Source organism: Perognathus longimembris, chromosome 11 (assembly GCF_023159225.1).
Source record: "Perognathus longimembris pacificus isolate PPM17 chromosome 11, ASM2315922v1, whole genome shotgun sequence".
NCBI classification, from domain to species: Eukaryota; Metazoa; Chordata; class Mammalia; order Rodentia; family Heteromyidae; genus Perognathus; species Perognathus longimembris.
This window is the reverse complement of record NC_063171.1, coordinates 27,770,953-27,790,417: the sequence shown is the minus strand read 5'-3', so window position 1 is coordinate 27,790,417 and position 19,465 is coordinate 27,770,953. Positions and strand designations below refer to the sequence as shown.

Sequence of the window (19,465 nt, the reverse complement as noted above, 5' to 3'; positions counted from 1 at the left end):
GCAGAAGTAAATCCCCAGGAAAAGGAAAGGAGGTGTAAATAGACACAAGAGAATTACAAGATCTCTGTGTCACAATTCTAACCAAACTCCTATCCCCTAAGCTAAACAAATCCCTCTCAGGAAACTTTTCTGTATGTGTCCTATGCATGAGAGATCAGTGTGTTCCATGTTGAGACTCTCCCATCTAGACACAGATGTTAAGGAACTGGTCTCCCTAGCAACTGGACTTGAAAACCTTCAAAATGTCTGTTCTTTTTGTGAAGATGTTAACACGGACTCAGTTATAACAAAGAAGGTCCAGGATCTAAACATATTGCAGGCTGCTAGAGAAGGGTTAAAATAAGAACGAGGGAAACATGTGGAACATTTTTAATGACCTCACATTCCTTTACACTGAGCAGTGTGACACGGTACAGTAATGCCTGTTTATCTAGCCCAGAGAGTTTGAGCTGGAATGAGATTTTGTGTGTGAGAATTTTTGTGAACCCTACAAAGAAAGTATAGGTTATAAGGTGTTATAATTAAAAGCATAAATACTGTTACAGATTGCCCATCTAAGGATAATTAGTTCATTATGTTCTGTGAAGAATTTTTGAAATGCTACCATCTAAAAGGCTTCTCTTGTGCAGTCACTGAATCCTTGATGCACAAGGTGATCAGAAAGTCCTTCAAGTGTCTGCAAACGCCCTTATTGACCTCCCTACCTCCACCTTTGTTCCAAACTCCAGTTGCATCATCACAAAACCAGGCTAGCAGGAGGAGAATGAGTATTAAACTTTTGCATAAGTGCAAAATTAAATATTAACCTCTGTATGTAAATGCATAACTTGATAGCTGCTCTACCTAATGAATGCCAATTTAGGTTAGCCTTTTTCATACAGAAAACACAAAAATAGGTAGTTTTTATTAAGCACTAACTGTATGCTAGGTATCGTTTACTCATGCTTAATCTTACAGCTTTCAAGGCAGCTTCTGCCACCATCCCTATTTTATAAAGAACCTGAGTTTCAAAGATTAGTGAATGTTAGAGCTAGGATGCAAAACCTGACCTGTATCATTCCAAACCTTGTGGTCTTAGTCCTTATGAAATATTTCCCTTTTCTCATGCTAATTTCATAACATTGCCAAAGGTAGGTATAATGGCAAGGTTTAGTGTATAACCTTTGGATGTGGAAGATTCAAGGCAGACCTTTGATTAGAATGATAAGCCCTTTATTTTATTTCATGGTATGACACTTGCTTCTTTTATGCAGATCTGCTTTAAAGTTGGATTTAATAGATTCTAAGCGATACTTGAGCAAGATGTAAAGCTTCAAAAGTGTTTAACCCAACAGATGGTCAATGCCAGGAAAATTGTCTGGGTTTTAAGTTACGTCATATATCCAAGTGCATATACCCACCCAACTGTGGAAGGTGTATGCAAATGCCATGCTCTTTGAGTCTTCAAGAGAGGAAAATATCCCTCAGGCTAAGTTTACTGCCTTCTAAACACAACTCTCTTTTTTTGCCATTTGATTTTCTATTCTCCTATTCACCCAAATATGAATGCTTGAGATAGATTTGATTGCTCCTTTCTCCCTTACCTTCTCATTCAGACAGCACCGAGCAGATTTTTCCTTGGTAATATAATTTTTACATACCCATCTTTTCTATTCAACTGTAAGATTAAGCTCTTATCATCTCATGACTAATTTACAGTAGCCTTTTAATGAACTTGTCTCTTCCATTCTTGCAACTCTGCTTTTTCAAACACAGATTAATTTTCCCCAAAATTCTGTATTGTCTCACCCACTTGCTTTTCTAAAGCTTTTTATTGTGTTGCATTGCCAAATGGATACAGTTCAAATACTAATCCTTAGCTTATTGGCCAAATTTATCTTCCACAACTATCAAATCTTTTACCCCATCAAACACTTGCCAGAATATACAGCGTATATTAGATTACTTCTACATATACCTTACTCTTGGTTTACAAAATGTCAAGGGGTGGGGGGGGACTCTTTATTTTACCAAAATGAAGCTATGATTTAGCCAGGTTTTCTGATTTGGTATAATTATTTACGTTTCAAAACCTGTATATAAATATATTAAAAATAATGAAGCTAATGTATTTTAGACTGTTGGCATCTGTGTGTTATAAATGAACTTTAGCCCAGGAATCTTGAGCATCTGACAAGTGTCCTGTTGTCTGTCTGAATTTAAAACAATGATATACACTTGCTTTTGCTTTTTGTAGAGCTACCTAGTGACTCAAGGTAATACTTAACTTTCTCATATAACAGAGAAACTAAAAAACTCACTTTTTTTAGATTCAAGTAACATACTTGCAAAACATACTTACTGTACTCCTCTAATAATGCTTTTGTAACTCAGTGGTAAGTGCACACTTAGCATACACATGGTTCTGAGTTCCAACAGCACTAAAAATAATTATTTCTAAAAAATTTTGGGGGGCTGGGGATATAGCCTAGTGGCAAGAGTGCCTGCCTCGGATACACGAGGCCCTAGGTTCGATTCCCCAGCACCACATACACAGAAAAGGGCCAGAAGCGGTGCTGTGGCTCAAGTGGCAGAGTGCTAGCCTTGAGCGGGAAGAAGCCAGGGACAGTGCTCAGGCCCTGAGTCCAAGGCCCAGGACTGGCCAAAAAAAAAAAAAAAAAAAAAAAAATGGGTTTTTATCTTAGTGTTTGAATTCCAGGCCATCATCACACTTGCTAGGATGGCACTCCACCATTTGGGTCATTCTACCAGCCCTTCTGTGTTGGTTAATTTTTGAGATAAGGTCTCACTTTGTGCCTAGTCTGGCTTATAGTCATGCTCTTTGTGCTGTTCCAAGTTGGCCAGGATGATAGGTGACCTCTGGTCAAGACAGAGTCTCATAAACTATTTTATGCCCAGGCTGGCTCAGCCTTCCCTCCTCAATCTTCACTTCCTAAGTAGCTAGGATTATAAGCTTCAGACACCTCACTATCATAACTGTCTTTTCTTAAGCATGGTGAGATAATGGGGTAAATGGAATGAACATGAAATAGAGTTCAAAGACAAAATTTGGGTCTCAACCTAAGGCTGTGTGAACTTGAGCAAGTTACTTAAACTCTCAAAATTTTACAATTGGAAGGGTATAAACTTCATCACGACATGATGAGGATTAAATAATTTGTAAAGGTAGGGAAATAGTTTTTCACTGATTTTAAAATTATTTATTTTAAAATTATCTCTAGTTGTACAAAGGAGTTTCGGTTCAATCTATCAGTATATAAGTACACCATACTTGATCGATGTCACCCTTTCCATTGTTTCCCCCTCATCTCTCCAAAGCTCACCCATCCCCTTAAGTTACCTGGTTCCATTTTCACACATGTTTATTGAATACAATGATGGTATTCAACCATCCTTCCTCTCCATTTGCCCGATTCTTTTTCAACATATATTTCTAAAATGAAGAAATGGCATCTTGACATTTTGTCATAACTTAATTGATAGTATTTTTTCCTTTCCTACTAGCTGATGTCTTAGATTTGATGAGATATCGTGGTTGGTCCTCCGTTGTTCAGTGTCATTCACTTCCACCCTCTCTGTTCTCATGTGGTTACAAAGTGCAACTCCCTCTATGACTCACATATGTTGTTCAAAATTGAGTTTGTTTTTCTATATCCATTACATTCATAATATCCCATGTTAGTCCTCAGCACAGTTAACTGACTTTGATTGTAAATTTCTAGAAAGCAGAGTATATCTCTTTCACATTGCATATTCATATATACATATATAGTTATAGTCTGTATTTAATGAATATCAACTTCTTAGATATTAAAACTCAGAACCTTCCTGATTTTGTGAAATTGGGGCAAAAGTTAAAAGCTAAATGACCGAGAATGCCAAAGGACAAAAAACTTGTGATTTCCACAGGTGTCTTTGCCATCACCATTTTCTGTTGAAAATATTGCTCTTGCCTCATGGAACCCTTCCTCTTGCATAAGCCTGGCAGCCTACACAGCATGGGATGTTCACACAGCCGCCAGGCTCTGTTCTACTGGGGCAGGGTTTGGTTTCTCTTCAATGCATCTATGTTATCCTTCAGTTGACAGCCAGAAGACACAGGACTGAGGACAATGAGAAAAATAAAGAGTAAACAGATGCCTGTGTCCCTTTTCCCAGAGTAGCCGTTCATGGACTTTGTCCTCCTACTCTGGATGCCCCAGCCTGGTTCATACCATTCCATCATACTCAGTCATCCCCATTTTATTTGTCTGTGGTGATCTTGACAGGTAAAAGACTTCATAAACTCAGAGCTCCTAGCACAGTTATATTCTTCAGAGGACCAAAATACTCTGATGGAGGAATCTGCTGAGCAGGCTCAGCGCCGGGATGAGATGCTCCGAATGTACCAGGCATTGAAAGAAGCCCTGATGATCATCGGTGACATCAACACAGCCACGGTATCTACCCCAGCTCCCCCTCCAGTGGATGACTCCTGGATCCAGCATTCACGCAGGTAAGGGGTCGGCCCCACAGCACCTGAGACTCTCACACCAATATGAACCTAAAGGAGGGAATACTGTTCAGGAGTAAGGGGTCAGATTTTACCAACTTGCTTCAAAACAAGCACGACACATTCTTACAGTGGAATTGTATATAGTCACTAAAAAGAGTTCTGTAAGTCCTGATATGAATAATCTTAAGTCTGTGTGAAGCTTTTAAAAACAAAGGTTGTAGAATGTTGTAATATTTTCCTAAAAATCTCCCAAACAAAACAGTGATTTCTATGAAAGAAAAGGAAAAATATATATATACTTGGGCAAATGAGGGCTATCGTTTAGAAGAAAACTCTAAAAGTTGTGCCTGTAGTCAGCTTTCACAGAGTGAAAAAGAGAGAAACCCACTTTCCACTGTTTACTCTGTCCTCCCTCTGAATTCTCATAAGGTATCTGGGCTGTGGCATCACATCTGTTGTAACTTACTGAAAGAATAATGCAGACAGAAAGTAAAGAGTGGGTAAACTACAGTCTGTCTTTTTCCTCAGGTCACCTCCTCCAAGCCCCACAACCCAAAGGAAGCCGACTCTAAGTGTATCCCTCACGAGGCCCACATCTGGCCGGGGACCAGCTCCTGCCATTCCCTCTCCAGGCCCCCACTCCGGAGCTCCCCCAGTCCCCTTCCGTCCAGGTCCCTTACCTCCTTTTCCTAACAGCAGCGACTCATTCGGAGCCCCTCCTCAAGTTCCATCCAGGCCCACGAGGGCTCCACCCAGTGTTCCAAGGTAAGTCCCCAGAGGAATGGAGTAGGGTTGTGCCTTGGCTCTCTTCTCCTAGTGTAACAGACAACATTTTACTTGCAAATAACAGTTGCAAACATCTTATCATACTTGTTTGCAACTTTCCTACTGGTGGTGGACGGAATGGATCATGAGGAATTGCTGAGCCCGAGGCAGTCATAGCATTGAAGATTAATCTATGTGATCATTAAGGTCTCTTGGTTCCTGACTGGCACAAACTAATTGGCACCAGGGAAAACTGAGCCCCAGTGATGACATTTTGGTTGAATTTGTCTGAGGGATTTAAAACAAAACAACCACAGTTAAGTTGTGTCATAGATCAAATTTATGTGCTAAACTTAACCAAAGAATTCTAGAAAACCACTGACTTAAGGAATTTTATTCACCTGCCAATCTTTCTACCTAATGTCTGTAATTTTAATGTAAACTGAATAAAATCCAGTTGATTAATCTGTACTTGTTAGAAATGTTAATGTAGACATAAGAATTGCTGTGTGTAACCATCCTTATCTGAGATAGATCATTGTACATGACTAAAATTTCAGGTCTAATTATCCAATATTATACCAAATCAGTAATGGAAGTTGAAGCATATATAAATGGAGGTATATTCTTACCTTCTTACATTTACAATCTAAAGAGTTAGAATAAGTATCAGACAATTTTTTTTTTGCCAGTCCTGGGGCTTAAACTCAGGGCCTGAGCACTGTTCCTGAGCTTCTTTTTGCTCAAGGCTAGCACTCTACCACTTGAACCACAGTGCCTCGTCTGGCTTTTTCTGTTTATGTGCTACTGAGGAATCAAACCCAGGGCTTCATGCATGCTAGGCCACTCTACCACTAAGCCACATTCACAGCCAGTATCAGACATTTTTAAAGGATAAGATATTTCTATAGGGTTCCCCTCCCTCAAAATGAATTTTAAAAGGAAAGGAAATTAGCCCACAGGAAAAGTGTTTTGTTTTTTTTTTAATTCAGAGAATGAGAGTATTTATATGCCCTTTGAAGGAAAACACAACACTACCTGTGCCATAAAGAATGAAGCGACCTCACTCTTTTATTGGAGTGCTTACATTTTTATGTTCAAGTTGTTTACAGTAATGAATAGAGGAGAAGTAAGATCTTAACTTAGTAAACAAAGGGTCTTCAGGAATAAATAGCTGAGGTGAGGAGAGGGATGTTAGAATCAGAAAATCTAGGTTAATCTCAGGTCTTGGGCAACTTATTTACTTTTAGAACAGGAGTTCCTCATCTATAAAATAGGGCTGTTGCCCAAATCCTATTCTACGTGACATTTGAAAGTTTGATAAACCATAAAGATCTGTTTGTGAGTGCCATTTTGGTTCAAATCAAAGAATATCTATATGTTCTACATCCTGCTTGGGTTTTTAATAGACTTGACTAAGCAAAATTTCTAGTAGTAATACAACTAGTAAAAATTCTAGTAATCATAGTCATAGCTAGCAGTGATTTAACTTTCAACTTGTGTCCCCCAAATTTTGCAAGTACACTTCTGTTTAAAGTGCCAACAACCCAGTGAGATAGGTTACTGAGATTACATAACTTGCCCAAGACCCCTAAACCAGGCCCTTGTGGAACCAGGCTTTAATTGCAGAGCCTAGTGTCTCATCCATGGCACCAAGGGTTTGCCACCTCATAGCAGCTGACGCTTTTGTTGTAGTGGTTGTCCTGTGTACACTGTCAACACCCTTGCTTCGACACACTAGATGTCAGTTGTAACCATTGGAAAATATCTTTAGACATCACCATTGTCCCTGAGGGAAGCAAACCTCTTCCCCCATTAGCATCATGGCATTGTAAAAGAATTTCTCTTCCACATCAGAAACATGAACTGTACCACTGAAGATTGCTACAACCAAGATCAAGTTTATTGTTTTAGAAAACCTCAAATTGACTGGGAAAAGTGTCTGCCATGTGCCAGGAAGGTGTGGAATCCACCAAGGGGAGGGGCTTGAGAAGGGGAAGCATAAATATCCTTGAACTCTGCTGTTTTGTCTGTTTAACTATGAGAAGGAGCCAGCGCGTCCTAGTGGTACTATCCACAGGAATGAATGTGCATGTCTTGCCTGCTTGATTGACTGCTTTATTTCTTGGTTTCAGATAAGCTAGCTTGTCAGTCCTCTACAGAAAAACCAACTTTCAAATTCTAACATGATTTGTTCAACAGGGTGGAGTCACTTTTGGTTACTTTGTGGAAGAAAGTGGGGTGGGAATCCCTCAGTGCAGGGTAGATGGTCAAGAGTGTGAGCTCCAAGCAGGAAGAAGGAACCATCAGTTTTAAAGAGACTGGGCTGGGGAATTTGTAGAACAACAGTTGCACTATTCAAAATTTCTAGAATGCTCTCAAGTTAGAACCAGACTTAATTTGATCTGGCCTTGCAAAAAGAGTCCCAAATTTAAAACAGAAATGAGAGTAAGAGAGGAATGCTGGTTGATTTGTGCTGAGCTCTCAAGATTCAGTGCCAGTTCAGCAGACTGGGAGGGAAATCCCTGTGGTGGAGGTCACCTGAGAGAGAGCTAGAGAGACTGCTAGGATCCCTGGGCCTATTAAAACTTAGCTTTAGATGGAGAATTCTGACCACAGAAAGTCTGCTTTTAATAAAAGCCAGAGCAGGAATCTTTACCAAATGCAAGCCAGAAATGGGGTTTAAGATTTCAAAAAAGAGAAGAAGAAAGAAAAGAAGAAAAAAGGAAGGAAGGAAAAGAAAGAAAAGCCACTTTGTTCTACTTATATATATTCTTTTTTCCTTCTCTGATGAGCCTTTATCTTTTCTGTTAAAAAAAAAAAAACTAGGAAAAGATAAAAACAGGTGAGATGCCATTCTCCATCATCTCTAGGAAAAACAACCATTCATTTTCCAAGGAAATTCAAGTTTTCCCCCCAAGTTCTTTGCTTTCTTAAGGGACCTTTTCACACTTTTATCTGGAAGCAGAAACTCATAATGTGACAAGACAGCACAAGAGGTGCACCCCCCTACCAGCTCCCTGGTGGGATTTAATATAACAAAGGTAATAACAGCACTTTTGGAGACAAGGAACACTGCCACTCAGCATGTGTATAGGTATACTTTTCTTCTGGATACTTCACAACTCTAGCAAATTGTATACTTTTAACTCTGTTCTAAGATAATGAAGCCTTTACAAATGTACACTCTGCCTTTGAAATGATTAGTATCGTCCCATTTCAATGAGAAAGATAGAGTCATTTGGGGCTCAGCTTTTCTCAGCTGCTCTAGTATGTACAAGGAGCCTTTCAGTGAGGGGCAAAAAAACTTCAAACTGCAGGCCAGATTTAAATTAATTACACCTGAATGTGAGGGGGGGGGGAGGGAGGAATGACTCTTTATTCCACAGAGACACACTAGCTGGTATAATGCTGTCATTAGGAAGCTCCATGCACACAAATCCGAGATTTGTGCAACATTTCCTATTGTCAGACAATCTGGATTGCCTCTTCCCTGCTTAAATTTTCTCTGAAGGGGAAAAACTTTGAAAATCCATACCAGCCACTTCTTTGTTTAGTAGACACTACCACCTCTTTAGAGCCCCATTCTCTTAATTGAAGATCTTAATCTTCTTTAAACATTAACCGTAGAGCTGATGTAGCTATTTTCAGTTACCATTTCTTAAAATTAGCTAATTGGCAAATCTTGGGCTTTGACATGAACAGAATGAATTAACTGAATCAGAGTGTATTTTTTCCTGGCAATTGCTCGCTCTGGCATCATCTCACTTATTTGTCTTCTCCCCTTCCTTGGACAAAGCGATTTTGTAATGGTCAAAAGGGGACGAGGGTGGGAGGAAGAGTTTCCAGCCAAGGAGGATAAACTTCATTTACCTCATCACTCAATCTTCTGTTTTTAAAAAAAAAAAAAAAGTTGAACATTAGAAGTACTTTCCTGTAACCACCCTTTCTCACTAAAACTGAGGGAGTCTTTTAAAAATGGCAAAACCAGATCATTCAAAAGAAGTTAGCTTTTACTCCAGTTCATTTTTATTATGGAGACCAAGAAGCTGGGCCCTTACAAGAGGCTCTGAGGAGCCCCTGTAGCGGAACTCATGTTCTCACACTGTGTGCACAGCCCCAGGTCAGCATTAGGACATGTCAGTCTCTCACTGTTGCCCTTCCACTTCACAGGGCACATGCTAGTCTCATCACAATCCCACATTTTCATTAGCTTGTGACTACATCAGCCATGTAAAAACATCAGTCCCTCTGCATTTACACAGCAATCAATGCCTCACTTCGTTTCCTCATGAAAACAAAAGCCAGTTCGTTCTTTGTTTAAAATGTTTGGTCCTGATGGGTTACGGTGTTCTGATCTCTTCTATATCTTTTATAGGTTGATATGATTGACAGTTGATACAGATTCCCTTTCACCCAGGTGTAGGGTCTCCTTGGGTTTTTGTTTGTTTTGTTTTGTTTTTTACTCCTAAGTGTTGAGTCAGAGAACAGGTCTTATAAGTGTGTCTTTGCATCCCTCACATCAAGGTTTGGTGCCATGAAGGATGAAGCTGCTGAGCCTTGAAGTCGTGGGCTGTGTGTGCGGAAATTAAGCAACCTCTGTGACTAGGCTGGGGCTCATTCCCCCTTGCAGTCACACACTGGGAACTTCCTGACTTACCCTCTCAACAGCCCTCTAAACAGATGACTTGTTAGTAGCCCATCATCCAAACCACTTAGGAACTCACCTCATGATTGTGATTCGTGATGTCAGCTCTGAGCTTTATGTTTGCCTCACCATCCTTCCTCCTTAAAGAACAAATAAAGAATATAATTAGATATTCTGACTTGTCAGGGAATAGATTTTCTTATTAGCAACTGGATTTAGAAGTCAAGCAAAAAACTTTTCAGAAGTATAATTGCCATGAAGAGAAACAACTTTTGAGTTGTTCTTCTTGAATCTTAACATTTAAGGCATCTCAAAAGGCAACCAAATTTGTTAGTGAAACAATGTAATTAATAATTCATTGCATATTTAGCAGGAGTTGCCATAATACTTACTATACTTCAATGAGAATAAAATTTTGGTCACATACTGTTTACTAAAAAAAAAAATTTAATTTAAGCTTCTCAATTTAAAAAATCCCACCAAAGGTCCCATTCCAATTCCATGATTTCGGTTGTAACCTAATATTGCACTGAATAGAATCAATGGCTAAGGTCAAAGGTTTTCATTCTGAGGTCTTGTTTTTTTTCTTGTTTAAGGGAAGGTAAAACTAGTTTCCTTTTTGTGTCTACCAAATGTGATAGTCTACTTTATATAAATCTCTCCTTCCTGCCACAGTTGAGATGACTGGCAGGATGTTTAGGCAAGGCGGTCAAAAATTTGGAGACTTTTTCTAGTCTGCTTTTTTCCTCCCTTTTTCTGACTTTCCTACACATTAGATGTAACAAGACAGTAAGAGAAAAACAGAAAATAAGAAAGATCTACATAAGACACAGCAAAAGCAGGCGGCAGCAAATACATGCTGCTGTTTCCAGCAGTAACTGGCATTAAATTATCCACATACAACTGCTTCCATGTCCCATGACAATAACAACAACCAGCTCTGTCATTGTTCTCTTTGGGGCCCCAAATTAATTGCTAAACTTCTACCACTGCAGGAAAAGGCTCTCTGTGTTTGAGGGTACCCAGCTCTGCCCCAGGTTTCACCTGATTGATAGAGGAAGACAGCCAAGACAGGAGTCTGGCAAAAGAGCCTCTGGCCAGTGGGAAAAAATGCAGTTAATGATTATTATTCTTCCTGTGGCTAGTCAGCAGCAAATTGTCACCAGTTGGAATCTGCTGAATGTCCCTATATACAAGTGGATGTAGCTCAAAGACAGGGAAGAAAACTCTCCATAGAGGAAGCAGACCCACAGACTTGTAGACACACACAGCCTAGTACTCCGATTTATTTCATCATTGCAATTTTTATTCCCCTCACTGGAAGAAAAAGAACGATTTTATAGGGAAACCTGCATGTTCAGACACTTCTACTTAGACGGTATGCTCTTCAGTGGCTTCGCAGAATTCTTGCCTGTTTCATGTGCAAATTTCGACCAAGCAGCAAACTATAAGAATAAGCTTTCTGTCCCTCTGACTTATCAGCTTCTGTGAACCATTAAGAGCAAAATCTATATAATGCTGACAAAACTTGTTTATGTCACTGACAGGAAATAGAAATCTAAATGCTGCCTCTATCTATTGAAATGTCTGAGAAATGCAATGTAAGGAAAGAGCTGAGGATTTAGCTGAGTAGTGGATGACTTTTTGCCTGCTTGTCATAACTTTATTGCTGCTTATACATAGAATTATAAAATGCCCGACACTGAAATCCTTTAGCTTATTGGTGCCAACATATTGTACGCATCATCTGGGGAACCTCGGAATCTAAACACATATTTACACCCTTTAGCTGCCAAATGAACTCCATCTGGCTTACTACATGCTTTTGCCAAAAGAATATTGCACTTTGAGTCTGGCCAATATTTTCAGTGGGGATAGGAATGGAGGAGAGTGTTGTTGAGAAGGCTCTGGGTTTCTGAGGATACCATGGAGGCCACACCACTTATTTGAGTCTTTAGAGTAGTTTAGATCACATGGCCCAAAATAGAATTCCTTCATAGAGCAAAATCTAAAGTCACAAGGTATTGATGTAGCCCCATTGTGGCTGTGTTCTTTCTTTTCCTTCTGGCTGCTTTTCAGGCATTAGAGCCACATGATAGGCAAACCCACAAATACCAAGTATTCCAACGTCTTATTTTTAACTGTTCCCATAAACATTAAGAAATGCCCACTCTTGTTTTGCAGTTAGGATGATTAGTTCCCATGAATCATGGAACACATTGCACCCAAGGACCAGAAAAAACAACAATCAAAATGTTGCAAACTTCTTAGTGGCTTATCATCATTGGCAGGACTGGGTCCCCTAACCTGAATTGCTCAGAGACAGAATTCCTAACTTTCATACAATTAACTTATTCCCCCCTCAGGAATTAATTTAAACAGAAAATAGGACAGGTGTTAGGACTCTTCTTACTGCTCTTATGGGAATCCAGAAAGTAGATAAAGATTTATAAATAAGCTCCACCCTTTTTGGTGGAAAGGAAACAACTAAAAGGTGAATACTAGAAAGCCATGATGGAGGCACACCATCACAGAGCATGCCATGCCCTAGTGATCATTTTGAGAACTAAGAGAAGGTAAGAAATTATGAAGAAGGCTTCCCGTAATGGCGGTGGCCTTGAACATTGCTGAAAATTATCCATTTTACAATCAAATATACCATTTGCCTCAACCATGTAAACTTTACCTGCAGTTGGATTCCGTTTCACAAGGCAATATCATTTAGATTTATCTTTCATCTGTATACTAAAATATAATATTCATTTGCAGAATTTTATTTATCTCAAGGATATCTGCCTCATCTAAAATAAGAACTCTTATGAGAGTAGGAGATGAGAAAAACATTTTGCATTGCTTGGGATCATCAATGAAAATATTTCACTTGAGAATAGATATTTACATTAGATACATTCTGTGCCATGAGTATTTTTTTATTTTGGAATTATTCACATAGCCAATTTTAGGAGTGAAAATTTCCCCTCAAGTATATCAATATTTAAAAATTATGTTCAAGGTCTGACACTGCAAAATTCATGCGGAAAATCTATACAAACGGAGCAAGTCATTGAGTAATTGTTGTAAACCACTAGAATTCATTTCTGCCTCTCAGTAGTGTTGGAAAATATTTTAATAAGTAAAATAATAAAACTTCATGGGAGGTAGGTTATATAAGATCTTAATTATTTTCTCTTGGTGTAGAAAAATTAAGGAAACATTAATGAATGTGTTAACCAGAGAAACAATTGTAGAAATTTCCCTCCACAAACCTAAGTCTAATGTCAAATTAAAATTCATGCTCCACAAATCATGTGCATGAACTCACAGGTTTAGCTCTAACAATAATAACACTCAAAAGCTCCATGCCTCATCTAGAGACTCCCATTGATTTATTTAAATGCTCATAGCTCAGGGTAGAAATTCATACTAGCATTTTTGCTCTAATTGCTGATGTATGTTTTTTATTTCCAACACTCTTAATTACTACATCACCATCTTCACATTTGGAACCTGAGAGCCAGTAATATATTGAAAATGCATTGTAAGGCACAATTTCTTTAAACAAATACATTGAAATAGTATTTTTCATTTTGGCTTAACACTTGGGTGTGTGATTAATTACATTTTCTTTTCTTTCTTTTTCTATCTGTACTCCATCTAACCAAGGACCTTTTCTGCATGAGTCTATTTGAGAAATATTGCTACTCAGTCTTCTAGGTGATGGAACAAAGCATGGGACATTCATGTCAATAACCATTGCTGCTATATTGTTCCAAAGACCCTTTTCCTGCCAGCAAGAAATTTCAGTGAAATACTGTATAGAGAGCCATAAAAAAAATCTTTGCAATTCACAAATGCTGTCATTATTACCATAGACTATATTTGCAGTTTTCAGTTCAAATGTTACTGACGTTTGCATGTCTACCTTTTCTTTCCTATGCATTTCATATCACTCATTGAAACTCAAGCACATTTTCAGATGTGAAAATATGTACTTAGAAAAATCACTATTGTCTCTAGGTCAGAAAGCAATGTTGATTCAGAAAAGCAAGGTTTTAGAATATTCCTTTCTTGGGTCTCCTTGCACCCCTCCTCTGTTGCCGCCTCCCTATGACTTCCTTTTCTCTTGGGCTCTTCACCAAATTATACAGAGGAATCTTCTTGTATTATGGCAGACACCTGCCTTCTATCTGAGCCTGGCAGCCCAGCAGTATGAGGTAATGATCAGAAGAAAGTGTTCTGTTTCTTTGGCCTCATCCATCTACAACATTATTCAAAACAGTTCCATGTGGGTGAGAAGAGGCTTGCTCGGAGGTCCCTTGTCTAAACTTCTGGAGGAGTCTGGAGGAACAAAACTGTAAACTTTTTAGATCCTTCTAGAATGGAAATACAAATGGTATGTGCGACGGTCTGTGCTTTCAAAACCATTCCCAGACCATCTGATGTGTGTAGAAATGAGAGCTTTCCACTTATATGCATTTTGGCTTTACTTTCTCCAAGACCAGCACTTCACTGTGGTAGTTACAGTAATGTTTTCCTAAGAGTGTGTTTGGAGAATTATTTCTCCAGGAGGATGGCTGTCTTTACAAGACAGATGCCTGAACAACATATGGTTTCCATAGATTTTGTCTAGACTGGCTTTGTTTAGTGACTGGGTCTGAACTGGTCTACTTAAAAAGTTTCTACAAGGAGCTTGTATAAAAATTTCAAATGTGAGCAAGCCATTCAGGTGTAAACAAAAAGTTTGACTTCTTATTGGCAAAAGATGAAAGGGGATTGCATGAAAGTTTCTCTCAGGTTAAGTGATTCTGATCACCCTGTGTGCCCACTTATCCAATCTCCTGTACAACACCATCCAGAATGGAAAGGTGTACCCTAAAATCTGACAACTTCTAAATTCATATGCCCCTCACTATTTTCCTGACTCAGTCCTTTGTGTTCCAGTTGTGTGTGTGTGTGTGTGTGTGTGTGTGTGTGTTAGAAAGCTCTAATTCTTTCTGCAGACTCTTTACATGGCCCAGGGGACCTATGATTTCTTGCCCTTTTAGCACCAAGTTTTACAAACACAGCATTTCACTCATTAAAAAAAGAAAGAAAGAAAGAAAGAGAGAGAGAGAAAGAAAGAAAGAAGGAAAGAAAGAAAGAAAGAAAGAAAGAAAGAAAGAAAGAAAGAAAGAAAGAAAGAAAGAAAGAAAGAAAAAGGAAAGGAAAGAAAGAAAGAAAGAAACCTGTCCAGCAAGCCACAGAGTCAGAGGCTTAACTGTCCGGAGTTTCATAGTGCCTTCCACCAACAATGAAAATTCCATTTTAAAATGTGGTTTTTGAGCCAGTGTCAAAGATTCGTTTAGAAACAATATGACCCTTTCAAAGGAAAAGAATGACTTCTAGGCTGACCCAGCAGCCTTTTCTTTCCTGCTTTGGTGAGAGCAAGTAGTGTGGACTCAGCGGTAGTGTAACGGTTGGGCAGTGCATTTCACTCATGGATGTGCTAAGAAAACGTGGGCCACTCTATCCCAACCAGCACCATCCCGTGCTTCTCACTGCCTTTAATTGGATGTAGTCACATATTTGCTCACTGACATAGCAGTTTGAAAGTCACACTGCCTCTCTGTTTTTCTGTTTGCTTTTTTTTCTTTCTTTTTCCTTTTTCAATCTGAGCTCTCAGGCATGTTAGAGCTCCTCCTGCTGGAATTTTTTTATTATTGGGACTATGATTAGCAAAGGGCAGTTCTTTGTCTCCATTTTTGCCACTTGGACTCAGTGACAAACACCACATGGTGCATTTAAAACTGGCCTTTTGATTCACCAAATACCAGAATTGGGCAGGAATGAAATATTGCCACAACACAATCTTTTCAAACTCATCAAATTCCACATGCTCTTTTTGAATAAGACAGTTCTTAAAAGAGGGGAAACCTCAAACTTTTCTATCGGTGTTTCTGATTACATAGACACTTTGAGGAAAGGTCCGAAGTCCCGTACCCATGTCTGAAAGGTTTTTGTGGTCTGTCAGAAAAGAAGTAAAGGTCTTTTCCATCATCCTAAAGCAGGAATGAGTTTCAGAATTTCTACAGATGTCAATGTTGCCTCTTCTTCTCTGTCTTTACTGTTCTGCTCCCTGACTTGAGATGACCAAGGAATGCACTGCCCAGAAGTGGAATCTTGTCACTTCCAATTGCTAGTTTTCAGCACCTCTTTCCTGCTTTGTCCTCCTTCGTCCAAGAGGGAGAATTCACTTCCCTGTCCTGAAACCAGGGGTGCGAGGAAGAGGAAGGGCAGGCAGAAAAAGGACAGAAGAAGATCAGAAAATGTTCTACACATGGTTTGTCATCAGTGAGAGCAGGCTTCTATGGTGTTAACAGCTTCTGGAGGCCTCTTTGAAGGAGGAGAAGGGATTGGCAACAAAGAAGAGACAGACAGGCAGAGGAAGGTAAGGGAGGGAAGGAGAAAAGGAGGGAGAGAGAGGGGGAAGGAGGGAAAATCACAGGAAGGGACGCTGCCCAACTTAGTAGCCATGTGCTTAGAAACACTTGAAAACCCCAGTTTTGTCTGTCTGTGGTTTTCCCCTGTTGTCTTTTTTTTTTTTTTAATGCTTGTACTGGGGCTTGAACACAGGGCCTCATGCTCTTGCTTTACTTATTCACTCAAGGCTGGCTCTCTACCACTTGAGCCATACCTCCACTTCAAGCTTTTTGCTGGTTAATTGAACAGAAGTCTCAGGGACTTTTCTTCCCAGGTGGAGCTCAAACCAGCATCATCAGATCTGAGCCTCCTGAGTACTTAGCATTACAAATGTGAACCACTGGCACCAGCCTCCCTCAGTTGTCTTCTTACCTTCCCCTTCTTCACATGCTTTTTTTTTTTTTTTTTTTTTTTTTTTTTTGGCCAGTCCTGGGCCTTGGACTCAGGGCCTGAGTACTGTCCCTGGCTTCTTCCCGCTCAAGGCTAGCACTCTGCCACTTGAGCCACAGCGCCGCTTCTGGCCGTTTTCTGTATATGTGGTGCTGGGGAATCAAACCTAGGGCCTCGTGTATCCGAGGCAGGCACTCTTGCCACTAGGCTATATCCCCAGCCCCCCCTTTTTTTTTTTTTTTTAATTCCTTCTCCTCAGCTTATCTGTTGTTTAGTACAGAGGTCAAAACATAAAAAAGAAATCTCAAAAATAATGCCTCTCAGTTACCTGTTCTATGACTTCATGAGGACTTATTATGAGAATAAGACAAAGATCTTTTTTTGTTGTTGTTTTCTGGCTTTCCTTTACAAACATTTTGCTAGTCCACTCTTCTTTCTCTACTTTCTGGGAGTCTTTTGAATTCCCTAGCCTCCTTCCAACTCCAGACAAGGTCTCCAAGTATGCCTGCCACTCAGGAAGCATAACCCTACCCCAGCCTACACCTGCCATTGTCCCAGTTAACCCGTCCCCATGGCTACCACAAGTCTTTCTGGACAAGTACTATCTTTAATTCCACATCTTTAATTTTTAATTCAATACCTTGTGCACACATGGGGCTTATGAGGGGGAAAAAAAGAACATAAAATGAGCTCACTTCATCAAATGTTTAACCAAAATTAAATTTTGGAATTAGCCCCAAACAGTGCACTTCACAAACCAATGTAAATACACTTTTCCATTCTAGTCTATGAAAACACACTGTAAAATTCTTTTCATAATTTATTCACTTAACAGAGTCATGTGGATATGTTGGTATAATACCTGTGGGAGAAATCTGTCAGATATTTAGAAAATATAAAGAAAATGTGATAGACTACCAATTATCTCAGAGACTAAAATTACACAAGATATTACATGCTTGAATCAAATAAAAATTGTAGATGATTTTCTCCATATGTTCTTATTTCAAATTCTATGAATTAATTCATATTTTCCTAATGCTATGCATTATAAAATCATGGGTTCATTCTTAGAGGAAAGAAATGCCAGCTCTAATATGTACCAAGGATCATATTCATAAATTCCTCAACCCCTTTAAATGGACTCAAAGTCTTAAGTTTTTTCCAACATCTGCTGCAAATTCTCTTTGTACAGCAGTGACTTGGACAGTATTCTTTACGCCACAAAAGGCCAGGAACATGGTGAATATACTCTATATGGTATTTTTGGTCATAAATGACAAGATATAGCTTTCCATGTAGATTAAAAACATTTTTCTGAACTTAGCTTCATGCTCTCTAGATATATACAGTTTATTGAATAATTGCTCAAAGTGAGAAGTACATGACAAATACAATGCTGAAATCTAAAATACTGCATCCCATAACTTGTTTTCTGAAGAGTAGACATGCAAAAGAGGAAGTAGAGGTTCTTGGCTTAGAGCTGCTTTCTCACTTTACCCAGAGGTGCTCTTGCTGGGGTTACCCTGGACTCCATTTGCTGGCACATGCCACAGATCTCCTGATCGAGATACTGCTCTCAGGTGCTGCTATGGGTGGCCACGGGAAGTACAAGGATGTCAGTGCCCAGGAAGCTTAGAATGTTGTTTCCAATGAGCAGTCAGACATCCATACCTCAGACTTCGCAAAGAATGTGAGAATTAAGAGGATCATGGAAAAGATGTTTTGATTTCTAAAACTTGGGAAACTGTTTTTGTTTCCTTTTTTTGTTTTGTTTTGTTTTGGTCTGTTTGCTAAGAAATTGAGCAGCTATAACTAAAGTGAGGGATGCAAGTTTCTTCTAGTGGTTCATTTGATAAAACTTGTCATAGGAAGGAGGGATTAGTCATAGGAAGGGGGGATTATCAACTAGATTAAAACATTGAGCACCTTGGTATCAGATTTCAGTGGCTCCTTAAAACATGACATGTAACTTTCTCATAATCCTCAATGTAATGAATTTTTGAGGCAACTATCTTTGACAGCTTCAATTATATTTCATAAATAGAAAACTTTTTGTATAGAAGCTCTGTGGCAATCCCGTTTTATCTGTCAAACACTCCTCTCTCAGTCAGTCATCTCTACAAGTGTCAGCCTAGTTTGGTTTTAATTGGGGTCTACTAAACTGAACTTCACACATACTTCCTCTAAAAATGAGAATTTGAGTGCTGGGATGTAGCTCAGTGGCAAAAGCGCTTGCCTAGCAAGTGCAACGTCCTGGGTTCGATCCCCAGTACCAAAAAAAAAAAAAAAAAGAAAGAAAGAAAACATAAAAATGAGAATTTGAAATGCATGTTTTGTCAACAACATTTTCATGAGCAAATACAAGTCTCCCAAAGGAAGAGGTTGTTTTCCTGCTTGTGAATCACAAGAAACCTACAGCACTGCACTATCTTGGTCATTACAATATGAATCTAAAATTTCTTTGACCTCTGCTGAGTTCTAGTACCCAAAAGACACCAGTAGGTATCTGTGACCATTTCTTCAATCTTTATAGCATTTTCTTTTTCAGTTTTACTTTGTCTGGCAAGTGAATTGACTTTCTAACATATCAAAATCAAAAGCATTTGTTTTGCCTCAGAGCTGCAGTTCTCAAAGCACAGTCCCAGGACTGGCGCCAGTGTCATCTGCACTTATTGAAATGTCCTGTTCCATCAGCAACTCTGCAT

General features: G+C 39.2%; 1 protein-coding gene and 1 long non-coding RNA gene across 12 annotated transcripts in view; one reads left to right on the top strand and one right to left on the bottom strand.

Moving 5' to 3' along the window:
- The window catches only part of Dnm3 (dynamin 3), a 492,945-nt gene that overhangs the window by 459,126 nt on the left and 14,354 nt on the right, over positions 1-19,465 (top strand). For 6 of the 10 annotated variants that reach the window (XR_007212664.1, XM_048358313.1, XM_048358316.1 and 3 more), the window contains 2 exons: positions 4,269-4,495; positions 5,024-5,260. Coding sequence is in view for 7 of the 10 variants with exons in the window: in XM_048358313.1 (XP_048214270.1) it covers positions 4,269-4,495; positions 5,024-5,260 (464 nt within the window). In the remaining 3 variants the exon portion in view is untranslated. Of the gene's footprint in view, positions 1-4,268; positions 4,496-5,023; positions 6,042-9,787; positions 10,610-19,465 lie in introns of those variants that run through there. The other 4 variants (XM_048358317.1, XM_048358314.1, XR_007212666.1 and 1 more) reach the window with 2 other exon arrangements.
- The window catches only part of LOC125360262, a 39,024-nt gene continuing 24,571 nt past the window's right edge, over positions 5,013-19,465 (bottom strand). For both annotated transcript variants that reach the window (XR_007212669.1, XR_007212668.1), the window contains exons 2-3: positions 9,988-10,048; positions 5,013-5,308 (exon numbers count right to left, since the gene is read on the bottom strand). This is a non-coding gene — a long non-coding RNA (uncharacterized LOC125360262). The remainder of the gene's footprint in view (positions 5,309-9,987; positions 10,049-19,465) is intronic.